A 15188-nucleotide genomic window follows, 5' to 3' on the forward strand; every position below is an offset into this window, starting at 1 on the left:
TTAAATGCAGTTTTTCAACTATAATTGATTCTAATCAATTTGGCCATTAGCCTATGGAATCATGCAAGGGTGATTTTATTCTTATCTTTGGAGTGGTAGGAAACTTGTTAAATTGGAAATGTTTTTCCCAATGTGTTATTTATGAAATGTAAATTTACTTTTCCTAATTTTAAATTTTGTGATATGTTGCTTCCATTTTTAACTCTAAAACATTAGATATATCCAGAATTGCCAAACTATTGAGATAAAGTCTGTGCTTTTCCAAAGCAGCACTGATGTGGCACTTTTTTTCCTAAGGAGTCAGAATCTTTAGGCATCCTTTTAAAAATGCAAAAGGCAAGAATACGAAAAGAAAGCCCGTCGTAAAGGTAAGAACAGAAATTATTCCCAGGATAAAGGACATGTGAGAATTAACAGAGTGGCTCTACATTGGCATTTTATTTTCTACAAGATAGAAATGACTGCTTTTTAGACAAATCTTCGTCACTGCTGTTGGAGTCAGGTGCTAACATTCGCAAATAAGTTTTTATTGTTGAAAGAGGAACAATTGTTCCCACATTTTCCCATATTTGCTGACAATATCAAACTTCCTTTTAGAGTAGAGTATGAAAGACGAGAGTTCACTGAAATATTGCACACAAGGCAGTTACTGCTTTTATTAGTAGCTTATTTGAGTATCCAAGTTAATAATGCGATGGAAGAAATAATCGAGAAGAAGTAGAGCCAATCTATTTGTGTCCTTATGAATCACAGGTTGCACCAAAATGTCTCTTTACAGGTCATTACAGGGGAGGGCAAAAGAGATTTGGGAGGAGCCGCTGAGGAAACAAAGGAAGCCACAGTGTTGGTGAAAAGAATCAAAAGAGCAACAGGTAATTCTGTTTGTAAAAGTAAAACTCAAAATGAGTAACTCCTGTGCATTCCAGTAAATGATGGAGATGATATAATGACCATAGAACATGTTGCATATTATGTAACTAACTTCCATATTTTACAGTTCAACCACTTACCTGACTTGAAACAATGTAATTAGGTTATTTTGGGCATTCTTTTTTCAGTTTTGGGATCTACAAGCGAGGAAACGACCAAATAGACAGACAAAATAATTTATAATTTACGAAATAAAGAGAGGATCATCTATACAAAAGAACAGGAGCTCCGTAATGACGATTACCTGTGTATGTCCAAAGGAACCAATTTATTTCTTCAAAGCAACCATATTTCAATAGGAGCATTGAAGTGATGGCATGGTGCATTGGTAGCCAGTGCAATGGTGGAACAATGCGGGCTTTGGTTCAAGAGCACAAAATTGTGTTCACTCATGAAGATTTTTTTTCTTTTAACATTAATCACTGGTACTTTCCGTAACATTTGATGTTAACTTCTGGAATTTTGTCAGACATTGGAATCTGATATTGATTCCCCGGTAAACTGACAGTGACTGTTTAAAGAAAGTGTGGTTCATGTCCAATTTATGTAGGCACTTTCCTGGTAACTGGGCATCATAAATGATGTGAATGTAAGAGTATTGCTTTGTGTATTATTAATGTAGGGCTATGTGCAGTATGACCAACTGACGTTACCAAAAATATTAATCAAACTGTTGTGATACATTGTGGGAAGAACAATGAATTGTTAATCTTTCTTTATCTTCTTGTCTTTTAACTTTTCCTGCTATGTCATTTTGTGGATATCTGTGTCATTTTGTGAGTTATTTTGCCATCTACCTTCTTGTCAGCAATAATCTTGGAAACATTGCAGGTGCCTTGCTCTAAGATGTCTTTGAAGATGTCTATTTGCCAACTGTCATAACTTTCCATTTAATTTCCTAATCTAAGCAATCTGACCTTAATATATCAGTAAATGGCTTAATATATTTCTCTATGTTCTGTTTTCACTTCATCACTCATAAGATCAATGTACGTTCCTGTCATTTAAACAAGGAGTCCCAAAGGATTCTTTATTGCAAAGCTACCAGTTAATTCTGTCATGTTGCACAAGATATCCAGCATCATCTGTGGAAAGAGAAACACAACTAATGTTTGAGGAGGAAGACCCTTTGTTGGAACTTCAATGTGAGATGCTAACACTGTTTTTATTTCCATAATTCTTCTCTGACTTGCTGGGATTACCAGCATTCATCTTGGATAGAACGTTTCCAGACTCATTTCAGTTTCAAATTCATTTTCCCACGAATTCAGCATTTTTTTCCTTTCTATATGAAGATTGATTTTGACAACACAAATATTTGATTTCCCTTTTGTGAAATGCTCTCTTTCTTTGACATTTTTGATTAACCTTCTCTCTTATTCCACCACATGATTCCCTGAGCCAAATCTGTTCATCACAGTTGCACTCATGTAAAATTATATTAGTCCGGCCAACTCAACCTTGTCTTGCAGTTTAGATACAAACCATGCATTTACTTTTCTACATTGTATACTTTATTAAATCTCTTTTCTTTTTGCATAGTTATAGGGTGCAAGTTGCATCAGGAGTTCAAATTGGCAAGTAATAAAGGTACAGTAGCCTGGATATAGGGTGCAAGTTGCATCAGGAGTTAATATTGGCATGTAACAAAGGTAATGCTAGGGTGGTTAAAGAGATTTCAATATGCAGGCAGACTGGGAAAATCAGTATGATACAGGACCCCAAGAAAGGGAGTTTGTAGATTGCCTCCAAGATGGATTCTTTGAACAGCTTGTATTGGAGCCTACCAGGGAGAAGGCAATTCTGGATTTCGTGTTGTCCATTGAACCAGATTTAATAAGGGAACTCAAGGTAAAGGAACCGCTTGGAGGTAGTGACTGTAGTATAATTAGTTTTAATATGCAATTTGAGCGGGAGAAGGTTAAATCAGTAGTGTCGGTGTTGCAGTTGAACAAAGGGGACTATGAAGGCATGAGAGAAGAGCTGGCCAAGGTGAAATAGAAAGGGATCCTAGCAGGAATGACGGTGGAACAGCAATGGCAGGAATTTCTGGGCATAATCCAGAAGATGCAGGATCATTTCATTCCAAAGGCGAAGATAGATTCTAACGGGAGTAGGAGGCAACCGTAGCTGACAAGGGAAGTTAGAGATGGAATAAAACGAAAAGAAAAGATTTATAAGATAGCAAAGAGTAGCGGGAAGCCAGAGGAGTGGGCAACTTTCAAAGGACAACAGAAGACGGCAAAAAGGGCAATACGGGCTGAAAAGATGAGGTAGGAAGCGAAGCTGGCCAAGAATATAAAGAAGGATAGTAAAAGCTTCTTTAGGTATGTTAAGAGAAAAAGATTAGTAAAGGCAAATGTGGGTCCCTTGAAGGCAGAAACGGGTGAAATTATTATGGGTAACAAGGAAATGGCTGAAGATTTGAACAGGTACTTTGGACCTGTCTTCACTAATGAAGGCACTAACAATCTTCCAGATGAACTAGTGGACAGAGTATAAAGGGAGTCAGAGGAACTAAAAGAAATTTGCATTAGGCGAGAAATAGGATTGGGTAGACTGATGGGACTGAAGGCTGATAAATCCCCAGGGCCTAATGGTCTGCATCCCAGGGTACTCAAGGAGGTGGCTCTAGAAATCATGGACGCATTAGTGATTATTTTCCAATGTTCAATATATTCAGGATCAGTTCCTGTGGATTGGAGGGTAGCTAATGTTATCCCACTTTTCAAGAAAGGAGCGAGAGAGGAAACGGGGAATTATAGACCAGTTAACCTGACACCGGTGGCGGGGAAGATGCTGGAGTCAATTATTAAATAGGTAATAACGGCACATCTGGATAGTGTTAAAAGGATTGGTCCAAGTCAGCATGGATTTATGAAGGGGAAATACTGCTTGACTAATCATCTGGAATTTTTTGAGGACGTGACAAGTAAAATGGATGAAGGAGAGCAAGTGGATGTAGTGTTTCTAGACTTTCAGAAAGCCGTTGTTTAATTAGGTACCACTCGGGAGGTTGGTGAGCAAAATTAAATCGCATGGCATTGGGGGTAGGGTATGGACATGGATAGAGAATTGGTTGGCAGACAGGAAGCAAAGAGTAGGAATAAACGGGTCCTTTTCAGAATGGCAGGCAGTGGAGAGTGGAGTGCCGCAAGGCTCAGTGCTGGGGCCGCAACTATTTACAATATAAGTGATTTGGATGATGGAAGTAGAAGTAACACTAGCACGTTTGCGGATGACACAAAGCTGGGTGGCAGTGGGAACTGTGAGGATAATGTTAGGAGGTTGCTAGGTGAATTGGACAGGTTGAGTGAGTGGGCAGAGGCATGGCAGATGCAGTATAATGTAGATAACTGTGAGGTTATCCACTTTGGCGGCAAAAATAAGGAAGCAGATTATTATATCAATGGTGTCAGATTAGGTAAAGGGGAATTGCAACAAGACCTTGGTATCCTTGTACACCAGTCACTGAAAGTAAGCGTGCAGGTACAGCAGGCTGTGGCCTTCATAACAACAGGATTTGAGTATAAGAGTAAAGAGGTCTTTATGCAGTTGTATAGGGCCCTGGTGAGACCACATTTGGAGTATTGTGTGCCGTTTTTGTCTCCTAATTTGAGGTAGGACGTCCTTGCTATTTAGGCAGTGCAGTGTAGGTTCACGAGGTTAATCCCTGGGATGGAGGGACTGTCATGAGGAAAGATTGGAAAGACTATGGTTATATTCACTGGAGTTTAGAATGATGAAAGGGGATCTTATAGAGACATAAAATTATAAAGGGACTGGACAAGGCAGATGCAGGAAAAATGTTCCCAATGTTGGGGGAGTCCAGAACCAGGGGACACATTCTAAGAATAAAGGGGAGGCCATTTAAAACTGAGGTGAGAAGAAACTTTTTCACCCAGAGAGTTGTGAATTTGTAGAATTCTCTGCCTCAGAAGGCAGTGGAGGCCAATTCACTGGCTGCGTTCAAAAGAGAGTTAGATAGAACTCTTGTGGCTAGTGGAATCGAGGGATATGGGGAGAAGGCAGGAACAGGGAACTGATTGTGGATGATTAGCCATGATCACATTGAATGGTGGTGCTGGCTCGAAGGGCCGAATGGCTTACTCCTGCACCTATGTCAATGGTCTTAATTCATCTGCCTTGTTACAAATGCTTCATAAGTTCACATAATAGACTGTTACTTTTATCCTTCAAAACACTTTTCTTGGAGTTGACTCCATGCACTACAGCACTGTTACCGTTAAACATACTCTGCATTACATCATGCTTGTTATTACTAAATGCAAAATTATATTCCATGGTCATGATTTTTCTCTTGATGTTTATAAATATCCATTCAGTTCAACACGGCAGCCATTTTGAATTTAATAGCGGCATCTTACCCCGAAGATATTCATGGGGGACAAACATCACAAAGGGATTCTTCACAAATCGGCCACTATTAATCTCTCACATTTTCAATGCTTCCTCAGAAGAGTAATTTTGGAAAGAGTAATTTTTCCAAGATCTTCTGCACAACATCTACATCATGGTCGTATTATATTCTGAAATACTTTTAATAAGATAACATCTTTTGTGGATCAACAAGCATTTTCAGTACCAAGTGCAGCCATTTTCAATAACGCCAACACCCTGATCAGTTCTTAATTTTATATTTTCCGTTTTAGTTTGTGAAGCCCGTGAGACATTTTTTATTGAAGAATGCCCTGTGCATGGCCAACCAATCTTCATGAAGGACACTGTCATTGATTGCAATCGCCCCGATACAGCTCATTTAACTCTACCAGAGGGCCTCAGCATTGCCACGTCCAAAATTCGTAAAGCCGATCTTGGCGTCTGGAATGAAGGGAAGATTATTCCCAGGGGCATTTATTTTGGACCCTATGAAGGAGAAGTTTCAAATGAAAAAGAAGCTGCTATCAGTGGGTATTCATGGGCGGTAAGTGGTTCCAATAGTTCATCATGGAAAATGCTCAGCAGGTTTGATAACATTTGTTGAAGAAAGATCATCATCCTGAAATGTGAGCTGTGTTTTATCCTCCACGAATGCTGCCTGCCTTGCTGGGTATCTCCTGAACTCTCTGTTTTTATTACAATTTTTTTGTAGCTGATTTATTTTATATTCTAATCAAAGTCATCAAGTTTCTTACCAATAAAGAAACAGTTTGAAGCTAACTGAAAATAATTTCTGTAACTTAGATTCTTAATTACATGTTTCCATTTTAATTTGGTTGTCAATGTGAATAGAGACTGAAGGGTCTGTGCTCTTTGTCTTTCTCTTCTGTTCCAGTGATTCCCACTTCACTGCTCAGACTGGCATCCCTCTCCCTCACCCAATCTCTGAGCTGACTCAGTGCCCCATCTCCTTCCTGCTCTGCTGCCCCTCTTTCACCCTGATGTCCGACCTCCTTGTTTGAGAATACATTGAACGTTTCTGACTAATCAGAAATCATTAACACAGTGATATTACCAAAAATTTAAAACCTATTACAACCCGACAAAGCTCCTTGAAATTGCAAAATGTTTATTATATTCTTGGAGATTCTTTGCCATGTGATTTAATTCGCAGGAATTTTCGAGTGCTCTGATATAAAAGTGTAATCAAGTAAAATAGGTGAAATGGTAGTTAGTTGAAGGGAACTGGGAACTAAGCTTCACGTTTGTTTTCTTTATCAATGTGGGTTTTTTTTAAACCAAATATCTTTTTTATAGATCAGTAAGGCAAACAATGACACTGAATACATTGATGCACAGGATGAATCTAAATCGAACTGGATGAGGTAAGGAAAGACTAATGCTTATCATAATAATAAGCAATAACTGGGTTATTTAAGAAAGGAGACACAAGAGACTGCAGATGCTGGAATCTTGGAGTGAAAGCAAAGTGTGAGAGGAACTCAGTGGGTCAGGCAGCATCTGTGCAGGGAATCGACAGACAACGTTTCGGGTGGGACTTTTTTCAGACTGATGGAGTACAAGGGAATAAAGCTGGAAAAGAGAGGTGGGGTGGGACAAAGGTGGGCAAGTGAGGGGAAAGAAACATAGAAAATAGGTGCAGGAGGAGGCCATTTGGCCCGTTTATTCCTACTCTTTGCTTCCTGTCTGCCTTCCAATTCTCTATCCATGTCAGTACCCTACCCCCCAATACCACATGCTCTAATTTTGCTCACCAACCTCCCGTGTGGGCCCTTATCAAAGGCCTTCTGAAAGTCTACATACACTACATCCACTGGCTCTCCTTCATCCATTTTACTTGTCACATCAAAGAATTCCAGAAGATTAGTCAAGCAAGATTTCCCCTTCATAAATCCATGCTGACTTGGACTTATCCTTTTACTGCCGTTTTTGTCAAATGTGCCGTTATTGCCTCTTTAATAATTGACTCAAGCATTTTCCCCACCACCGATGTCAGGCTAACTGGTCTATAATTCCCCGTTTTCTCTCCCGCTCCTTTCTTGAAAAGTGGGATAACATTAGCGACCCTCCAATCCACAGGAACTGATCGTGAATCTATTGAACATTGGAAAATGATCACCAATACGTCCACGATTTCTCGAGCCACCTCCTTGAATACCCTGGGATGCAGACCATCATGCCCTGGGGATTTATCAACCTTCAGTCCCATCAGTCTACGCAATACTATTTCTCGCCTAATGCAAATTTCTTTCAGTTCCTCTGTCTCCCTAGATCCTCTGTCCTCTAGTACATATCATATCATATCATATATATACAGCCGGAAAAAGGCCTTTTCGGCCCTCCAAGTCCGTGCCGCCCAGCGATCCCCGTACATTAACACTATCCTACACCCACTAGGGACAATTTTTACATTTACCCAGCCAATTAACCTACATACCTGTACGTCTTTGGAGTGTGGGAGGAAACCGAAGATCTCGGAGAAAACCCACGCAGGTCACGGGGAGAACGTACAAACTCCTTACAGTGCAGCACCCGTAGTCAGGATCGAACCTGAGTCTCCGGCGCTGCATTCGCTCTAAAGCAGCAACTCTACCGCTGCGCTACCGTGCCGCTACATGTGGGAGATTGTTTGTGTCTTCCTTAGTGAAGACAGATATACATATAACAACTACAGCATGGAAACAGGCCTGTCCGGCCCTACCAGTCCACGCCGACCATTCTCCCTGACCTAGTCTCATCTACCTGCACTCAGACCATAACCCTCCAATCCCCTCCTATCCATATACCTATCCAATTTACTCTTAAATAATAAAATCGAACCAGCCTCCACCACTTCCACCGGAAGCCCATTCCATACAGCCACAACCCTCTGAGTAAAGAAGTTCCCCCTCATGTTACCCCTAAACCTTTGTCCCTCAATTCTGAAGCTATGTCCCCTTGTTGGAATCTTCCCCACTCTCAAAGGGAAAAGCCTACCCACGTCAACTCTGTCCGTCCCTCTCAAAATTTTAAAAACCTCTATCAAGTCCCCCCTCAACCTTCTACGCTCCAAAGAATAAAGACCCAACCTATTCAACCTCTCTCTGTAGCCTAAGTGCTGAAACCCAGGCAACATTCTAGTAAATCTCCTCTGTACCCTCTCCATTTTGTCGACATCCTTCCTATAATTTGGCGACCAGAACTGCACACCATACTCCAGATTCGGCCTCACCAATGCCCTGTACAATTTCAACATTACATCCCAACTTCTATACTCGATGCTCCGATTTATAAAGGCAAGCATACCAAACGCCTTCTTCACCACCCTATCCACATGAGATTCAACCTTCAGGGAACAATGCACAGTTATTCCCAGATCCCTCTGTTCCACTGCATTCCTCAATTCCCTACCATTTACCCTGTACGTCCTATTTTGATTTGTCCTACCAAAATGCAGCACCTCACACTTATCAGCATTAAACTCCATCTGCCATCTTTCAGCCCACCCTTCCAAAAGGCCCAAGTCTCTCTGTAGACTTTGAAAATCTACCTCACTATCAACTACTCCACCTATCTTAGTATCATCTGCATATTTACTAATCCAATTTGCCACACCATCATCCAGATCATTAATGTAAATGACAAACAACAGTGGACCCAACACAGATCCTTGGGGCACTCCACTAGACACTGGCCTCCAACCTGACATACAATTGTCAACCATTACCCTCTGGTATCTCCCATTCAGCCATTGTTGAATCCATCTTGCAACCTCACTATTAATACCCAACGATTTAACCTTCTTAATCAACCTTCCATGTGGAACCTTGTCAAATGCCTTACTGAAGTCCATATAGACAACATCCACAGCCTTGCCCTTATCAATTTCCCTGGTAACCTCTTCAAAAAATTCAAGAAGATTAGTCAAACATGACCTTCCAGGCACAAATCCATGTTGACTGTTTCTAATCAGGCCTTGATTATCCAAATAATTATATATATTGTCCCTAAGTATCTTTTCCATTAATTTTCCCACCACAGACGTCAAACTAATAGGTCTATAATTGCTAGGTTTACTTTTAGAACCTTTTTTAAACAAAGGCACAACATGCGCAATGCGCCAATCTTCCGGCACCATCCCTGTTTCTAATGACGTTTGAAATATTTCCGTCATAGCCCCTGCTATTTCTGCACTAACTTCCCTCAATGTCCTAGGGAATATCCTATCAGGACCTGGAGACTTATCCACTTTTATATTCTTCAAAAGTGTCCGTACCTCCTCTTCTTTAATCCTTCTAATTTCCATCACTACTCTACTTGTTTCGCTTACCTCACATAATTCAATATCCTTCTCCTCGGTAAATACCAAAGAAAAGAAATTGTTTAATATCTCCCCCATTTCTTCCGGCTCAGCACATAGCTGTCCACTCTGACTCTCTAATGGACCAATTTTATCCCTCACTATCCTTTTGCTATTGACATATCTGTAGAACCCCTTGGGGTTTACTTTTACATTACTTGCCAAAGCAGCCTCATATCTTTTTTTCGCTTTTCTAATTTCCTTTTTAAGATTCCTTTTACATTCTTTATATTCCTCAAAAACCTCATTTACTCCCTGCCGCTTATATTTATTGTATATCTCCCTCTTTTTCCGAACCAAGTGTCCAATTTCCCTGGAAAACCACGGCTCTTTCAAGTTATTATTCTTTCCTTTCCACCGAACAGGGACATAAAGACTCTGTACTCTCAAAATTTCACCTTTAAATATCCTCCATTTCTCTATTATATCCTTTTCATAAAACAACAATTTCCATTTCACTCCTTTTAAATCCTTTCTCATCTCCTCAAAATTAGCCTTTCTCCAATCCAAAATCTCAACCCTTGGTCCAGATTTGACCTTCTCCATAATGATATTGAAACTAATGGCATTATGATCACTAGACCCAAAGTGCTCCTCAACACATACCTCCGTCACCTGACCCATCTCATTTCCTAACAGGAGGTCCAACACTGCCCCTTCTCTGGTAGGCACCTCTACGTATTGCTGCAAAAAACTATCCTGCACACATTTTACAAACTCCAAACCATCCAGCCCTTTAACAGAATGTGATTCCCAGTCTATATACGGAAAATTGAAATCACCCACAATCACCATCCGAAGTACCTGTTAATTTCACCCGTTTCTGCCTTCAACAGACCCACATTTGTCCCAACTAATCTCTTTCTCTTAACATACTGAAAGAAGCTTTTACTGTCCTTCTTTATATTCCTGGCCAGCTTCCCCTCGTACTTCATCTTTTCAGCCCGTATTGCCCTTTTTGTTACCTTCTGTTGTCCTTTGAAAGTTCCCCAATCCTCTGGCTTACTCCCCTTAGAATCTTTCTTCCTCTTTGGAAATAAATGATCCTGCATCTTCTGGATTATGCCCAGAAATTCCTGCCATTGCTGTTCCACCGACATTCCTGCTAGGATCCTTTTCCAGTCGACCTTGGCCAGCTCCTCTATCATGCCTTCATAGTCCCCTTTGTTCAACTGCAACACTGACATTTCTGATTTAACCTTCTCCCTCTCAAATTGCAGATTAAAACTATTCAATATTATGGTCACTACCTCCATGCTGTTCCTCAAGTTCCCTTATTAAATCTGGTTTGTTGGACAACACTGAATCCAGAATTGTCATCTCTCTGGTAGGCTGGAGTACAAACTGCTCAAAGAATCCATCTCGAAGGCACACTGCAAACTCCCTTTCTTGGGGTCCAGAACCAACCTGATTTTCCCTGTCTCACTGTGAACTGTGAGGAAGATGCTATGAGGTTTCAGGATGACTTGGACAGGTTGTGTGAGTGGGCGGATGCATGGCAGATGTAGTTTAATGTGGATAAGTGTGAGGTTATCCACGTTGTTGGTAAGAATAGGAGGGCAGAGTATTATCTGAATGGTGTCAAGTTAGGAAAAGGGGACGTACAACGAGATCTGGTGTCCTAGTGCATCAGTCACTGAAAGGAAGCATGCAGGTACAGCAGGCAGTGAAGAAAGCCAATGGAATGTTGGCCTTCATAACAAGAGGAGTTGAGTATAGGAGCAAAGAGGTCCTTCTGCAGTTGTACAGGGCCCTAGTGAGACCGCACCTGGAGTACTGTATGCAGTTTTGGTCTCCAAATTTGAGGAAGGATATTCTTGCTATTGAGGGAGTGCAGCGTAGATTTACTAGGTTAATTCCCAGAATGGTGGGACTGTCGTATGTTGAAAGACTGGATCGACTAGGCTTGTATACACTGGAATTTAGAAGGATGAGAGGAGGTCTTATCGAAACGTATAAGATTATTAAGGGGTTGGACACATTAGAGGCAGGAAACATGTTCCCAATGTTGGGGGAGTCCAGAACAAGGGGCCACAGTTTAAGAATAAGGGGTAGGCCATTTAGAACTGAGATGAGGAAAAACATTTTCAGTCAGATAGTTGTAAATCTGTGGAATTCTCTGCCTCAGAAGGCAGTGGAGGCCAATGCTCTGATTGTATTCAAGAGAGAGCTGGATAGAGCTCTTAACGATAGCGGAGTCAGGGGGTATGGGGAGAAGGCAGGAACGTGGTACTGATTGAGAATGATCAGCCATGATCACATTGAATGGTGGTGCTGGCTCGAAGGGCCGAATGGCCTCATCCTGCACCTATTGTCTGCCTGCATATTGAAATCTCCCATAACCACAAACCTTTGTTACATGCCAGTTTTAACTCCTGCTGCAACTTAAACCCTATATCTACGCTACTGTTTGGCGGTCTGTAGATAACTCCCATTAGTGTCTTCTTACCTTTACAATTCCTCAACTCTATCCACAGTGACTCTATATCGTCAGACCCTATGTCACCTCTCACAAAGGACTGAATTTCATCCCTTCCCAACAGAGCTACCCCACCTCCTCTGCCCACCTGCCTGTCCTTTCTATAGGACTTATAACCCTGAATATTCAGTTCCCAGTCGTGATCCTACTGCAGCCATGTCTCTGTAATCCCCACAATGTCATATCTACCAATCTCTAACTGAGCCTCAAGCTCATCCTCTTTACTTCTTATACTTTGCACATTCATATATAACACTTTTAATCCATTCAGATGAATACGTGGCTTGAAAAATGGTGCAAGGGGGAGGGATTCAAATTTTTAGGACATTGGAACCAGTTCTGGGAGAGGTGGGACCAGTACAAACAGGACGGTCTGTACCTGAGCTGGAATGGAACCAATGTCCTAGGGGGAGTGTTTGCTAGTGCTGTCGGGGAGGATTTAAGCTAATGTGGCAGGGGGATGGGAGCAGGAGCAGAGAGACAGAGGGGTGTAAAATGAGGGTAGAAGCAACAGGTAGCAAGGTGAAAAGTAAAAGTGGTAGGCAGACAAATCCAGGGCAAAAATCAAAAAGGGCCACTTTTCAACATAATTGTATAAGGGGTAAGAGAGTTGTAAAAACAAGCCTGAAGGCTTTGTGTCTCAATGCAAGGAGTATACGTAATAAGGTGGATGAATTAAATGTGGAGATAGTTGTTAATGATTATGATATAGTTGGGATTACGGAGACATGGCTCCAGGGTGACCAAGGCTGTGAGCTCAACATCCAGGGATATTCTATATTCAGGCGGGATAGACAGAAAGGAAAAGGAGGTGGGGTAACGTTACTGGTTAGAGAGGAGATTAAAGCAGTGGAAAGGAAGGACATTAGCTTGGAGGAAGTGGAATCGATATGGGTAGAGCTACGAAACACTAAGGGGCAGAAAACGCTAGTGGGAGTTGTGTACAGCCCACCTAACAGCAGTAGTGAGGTTGGGGATGGCATCAAGCAGGAAATTAGAAATGCATGCACTAAAGGTGCAGCAGTTATAATGGGTGACTTCAATCTACATATAGATTGGGTGAACCAAACTGGCAGGGGTGCTGAGGAAGAGGATTTCTTGGAATGTTTGAGAGATGGTTTTCTAAACCAACATGTCGAGGAACCAACGAGAGAACAGGCCATTCTAGACTGGGTATTGTAATGAGGAAGGGTTAGTTAGCAGTCTTGTTGTGCGGGGCCCCTTGGGCAAGAGTGATCATAATATGGTAGAGTTCTTCATTTGGATGGAGAGTGACAAAGTCGATTCAGAAACAAGTGTTCTGAACTTAAAGAAAGGTAACTTTGAGGGTATGAGGCGTGAATTGTCCAAGATAGACTGGCGATTGATGCTGAAAGGGTTGACGGTGGACATGCAATGGAAGGCATTTAAAGGTCGCATGGATGAACTACAACAAGTGTTCATCCCAGTTTGGCAAAAGAACAAACCAGGAAAGGTAGTGCATCCGTGGCTAACAAGGGAAATCAAGGATAGTATTAAAACAAAAGATGAAGCATACAGATTAGCCAGAAAAAGTAGCATACCAGAGGACTGGGAGAAATTCAGAGTCCAGCAGAGGAGGACAAAGGGCTTAATTAGGAAAGGGAAAATAGACTATGAGGGAAAACTGGCAAGGAACATAAAAACAGAATGCAAAATCTTTTATAGATATGTCAAGAGAAAAAGATTAGTTAAGGCAAATGTAGGTCCCTTGCAGTCGGAAACAGGTGAATTGATCATAGGGAACAAGGAGATGGCAGACCAATTGAACAAATACTTTGGTTCTGTCTTAACTAAGGAAGACATAAACCGACTGCCGGAAATAGCGGGGGACCGGTGGTCTAATGAGATGGAGGAACTGAGGGAAATCCAGGTTAGTCGGGAAGTGGTGTTAGGTAAATTAAATGGATTAAAGGCAGATAAATCCCCAGGGCCAGATAGGGTGCATCCCAGAGTGCTTAAGGAAGTAGCCTCAGAAATAGTGGATGCATTAGTGATAATTTTTCAAAACTCTTTAGATTCTGGAGTAGTTCCTGAGGACTGGAGGGTAGCTAATGTAACCCCACTTTTTAAAAAGGGAGGGAGAGAGAAAACGGGGAATTATAGACCAGTTAGCCTAACATCGGTAGTGGGGAAAATGCTAGTCAGTTATTAAAGATGTGATAGTGAGAATCTATGCTATTAGCTGGTATAGTCAATTAGAGATATTATATTTTGTTGTAGTAAAGATGGTTTCTTTTGTTGTTTTAGCTAATATAAAATGGATGCTTATTTTAGAGGAAAGCAGTAAGATGGATGCTTGTGGCAGAAACGTTATCCTTGGGAACAGAATGTGTTTGTCCCTTTACGAGTGATAAGGAGTGTACAGAAGAGATGGGCTATTGTCCTCTCCCACACTGTCTGACTGCGAAGTAAACAATGGTGGAGAAGTTGTTCTTCCCCTCCCCTGAGTTAAGGTCCCTTCAGACACTAGTGTTGTGTCTGGAGATCTTCTCGGGAAGAACCCCATGGTGGAATAAATCTGATGTGCTAATCCAGTATCACGTGTGATTATTCAGACTGAAGGTAAAGAATTTGATTTAACAATAGCATCACATTTGGAAAGTGGTGAAATCATCGGACAAAGTCAGCATGGATTTACCAAAGGCAAATCATGCCTGACGAATCTTATAGAATTTTTCGAGGATGTAACTAGTAGAGTGGATAAGGGAGAACCAGTCGATGTGTTATATCTGGACTTTCAGAAGGCCTTCGACAAGGTCCCACATAGGAGATTGGTGTACAAACTTAAAGCACACGGTATTGAGGGTTCAGTTTTGAGGTGGATAGAAAATTGGTTGGCGGACAGGAAGCAAAGAGTAGGGATAAACAGGTCCTTTTCGGAATGGCAGGCAGTGACTAGTGGGGTACCGCAAGGCTCAGCGCTGGGACCCCAGTTATTTACAGTGTATATTAATGATTTGGACGAGGGAATTGAATGCAACATCTCTAAGTTTGCGG

The 15188-nt window shown here is 41.4% G+C and overlaps 1 protein-coding gene across 1 annotated transcript in view; it reads left to right on the forward strand.

Annotated features, from left to right (window-relative positions):
* The first annotated feature begins 677 nt into the window (after positions 1–677).
* The window catches only part of LOC144612194 (histone-lysine N-methyltransferase PRDM7-like), a 23221-nt gene continuing 8710 nt past the window's right edge, over positions 678–15188 (forward strand). The window contains exons 1-3 of the mRNA XM_078431752.1: positions 678–872; positions 5604–5875; positions 6649–6716. Coding sequence (XP_078287878.1) covers positions 743–872; positions 5604–5875; positions 6649–6716 — 470 coding nt within the window. The 5' untranslated portion in view covers positions 678–742. The remainder of the gene's footprint in view (positions 873–5603; positions 5876–6648; positions 6717–15188) is intronic.

Source organism: Rhinoraja longicauda, chromosome 43 (genome assembly GCF_053455715.1).
Source record: "Rhinoraja longicauda isolate Sanriku21f chromosome 43, sRhiLon1.1, whole genome shotgun sequence".
Classification (NCBI taxonomy): Eukaryota; Metazoa; Chordata; class Chondrichthyes; order Rajiformes; family Arhynchobatidae; genus Rhinoraja; species Rhinoraja longicauda.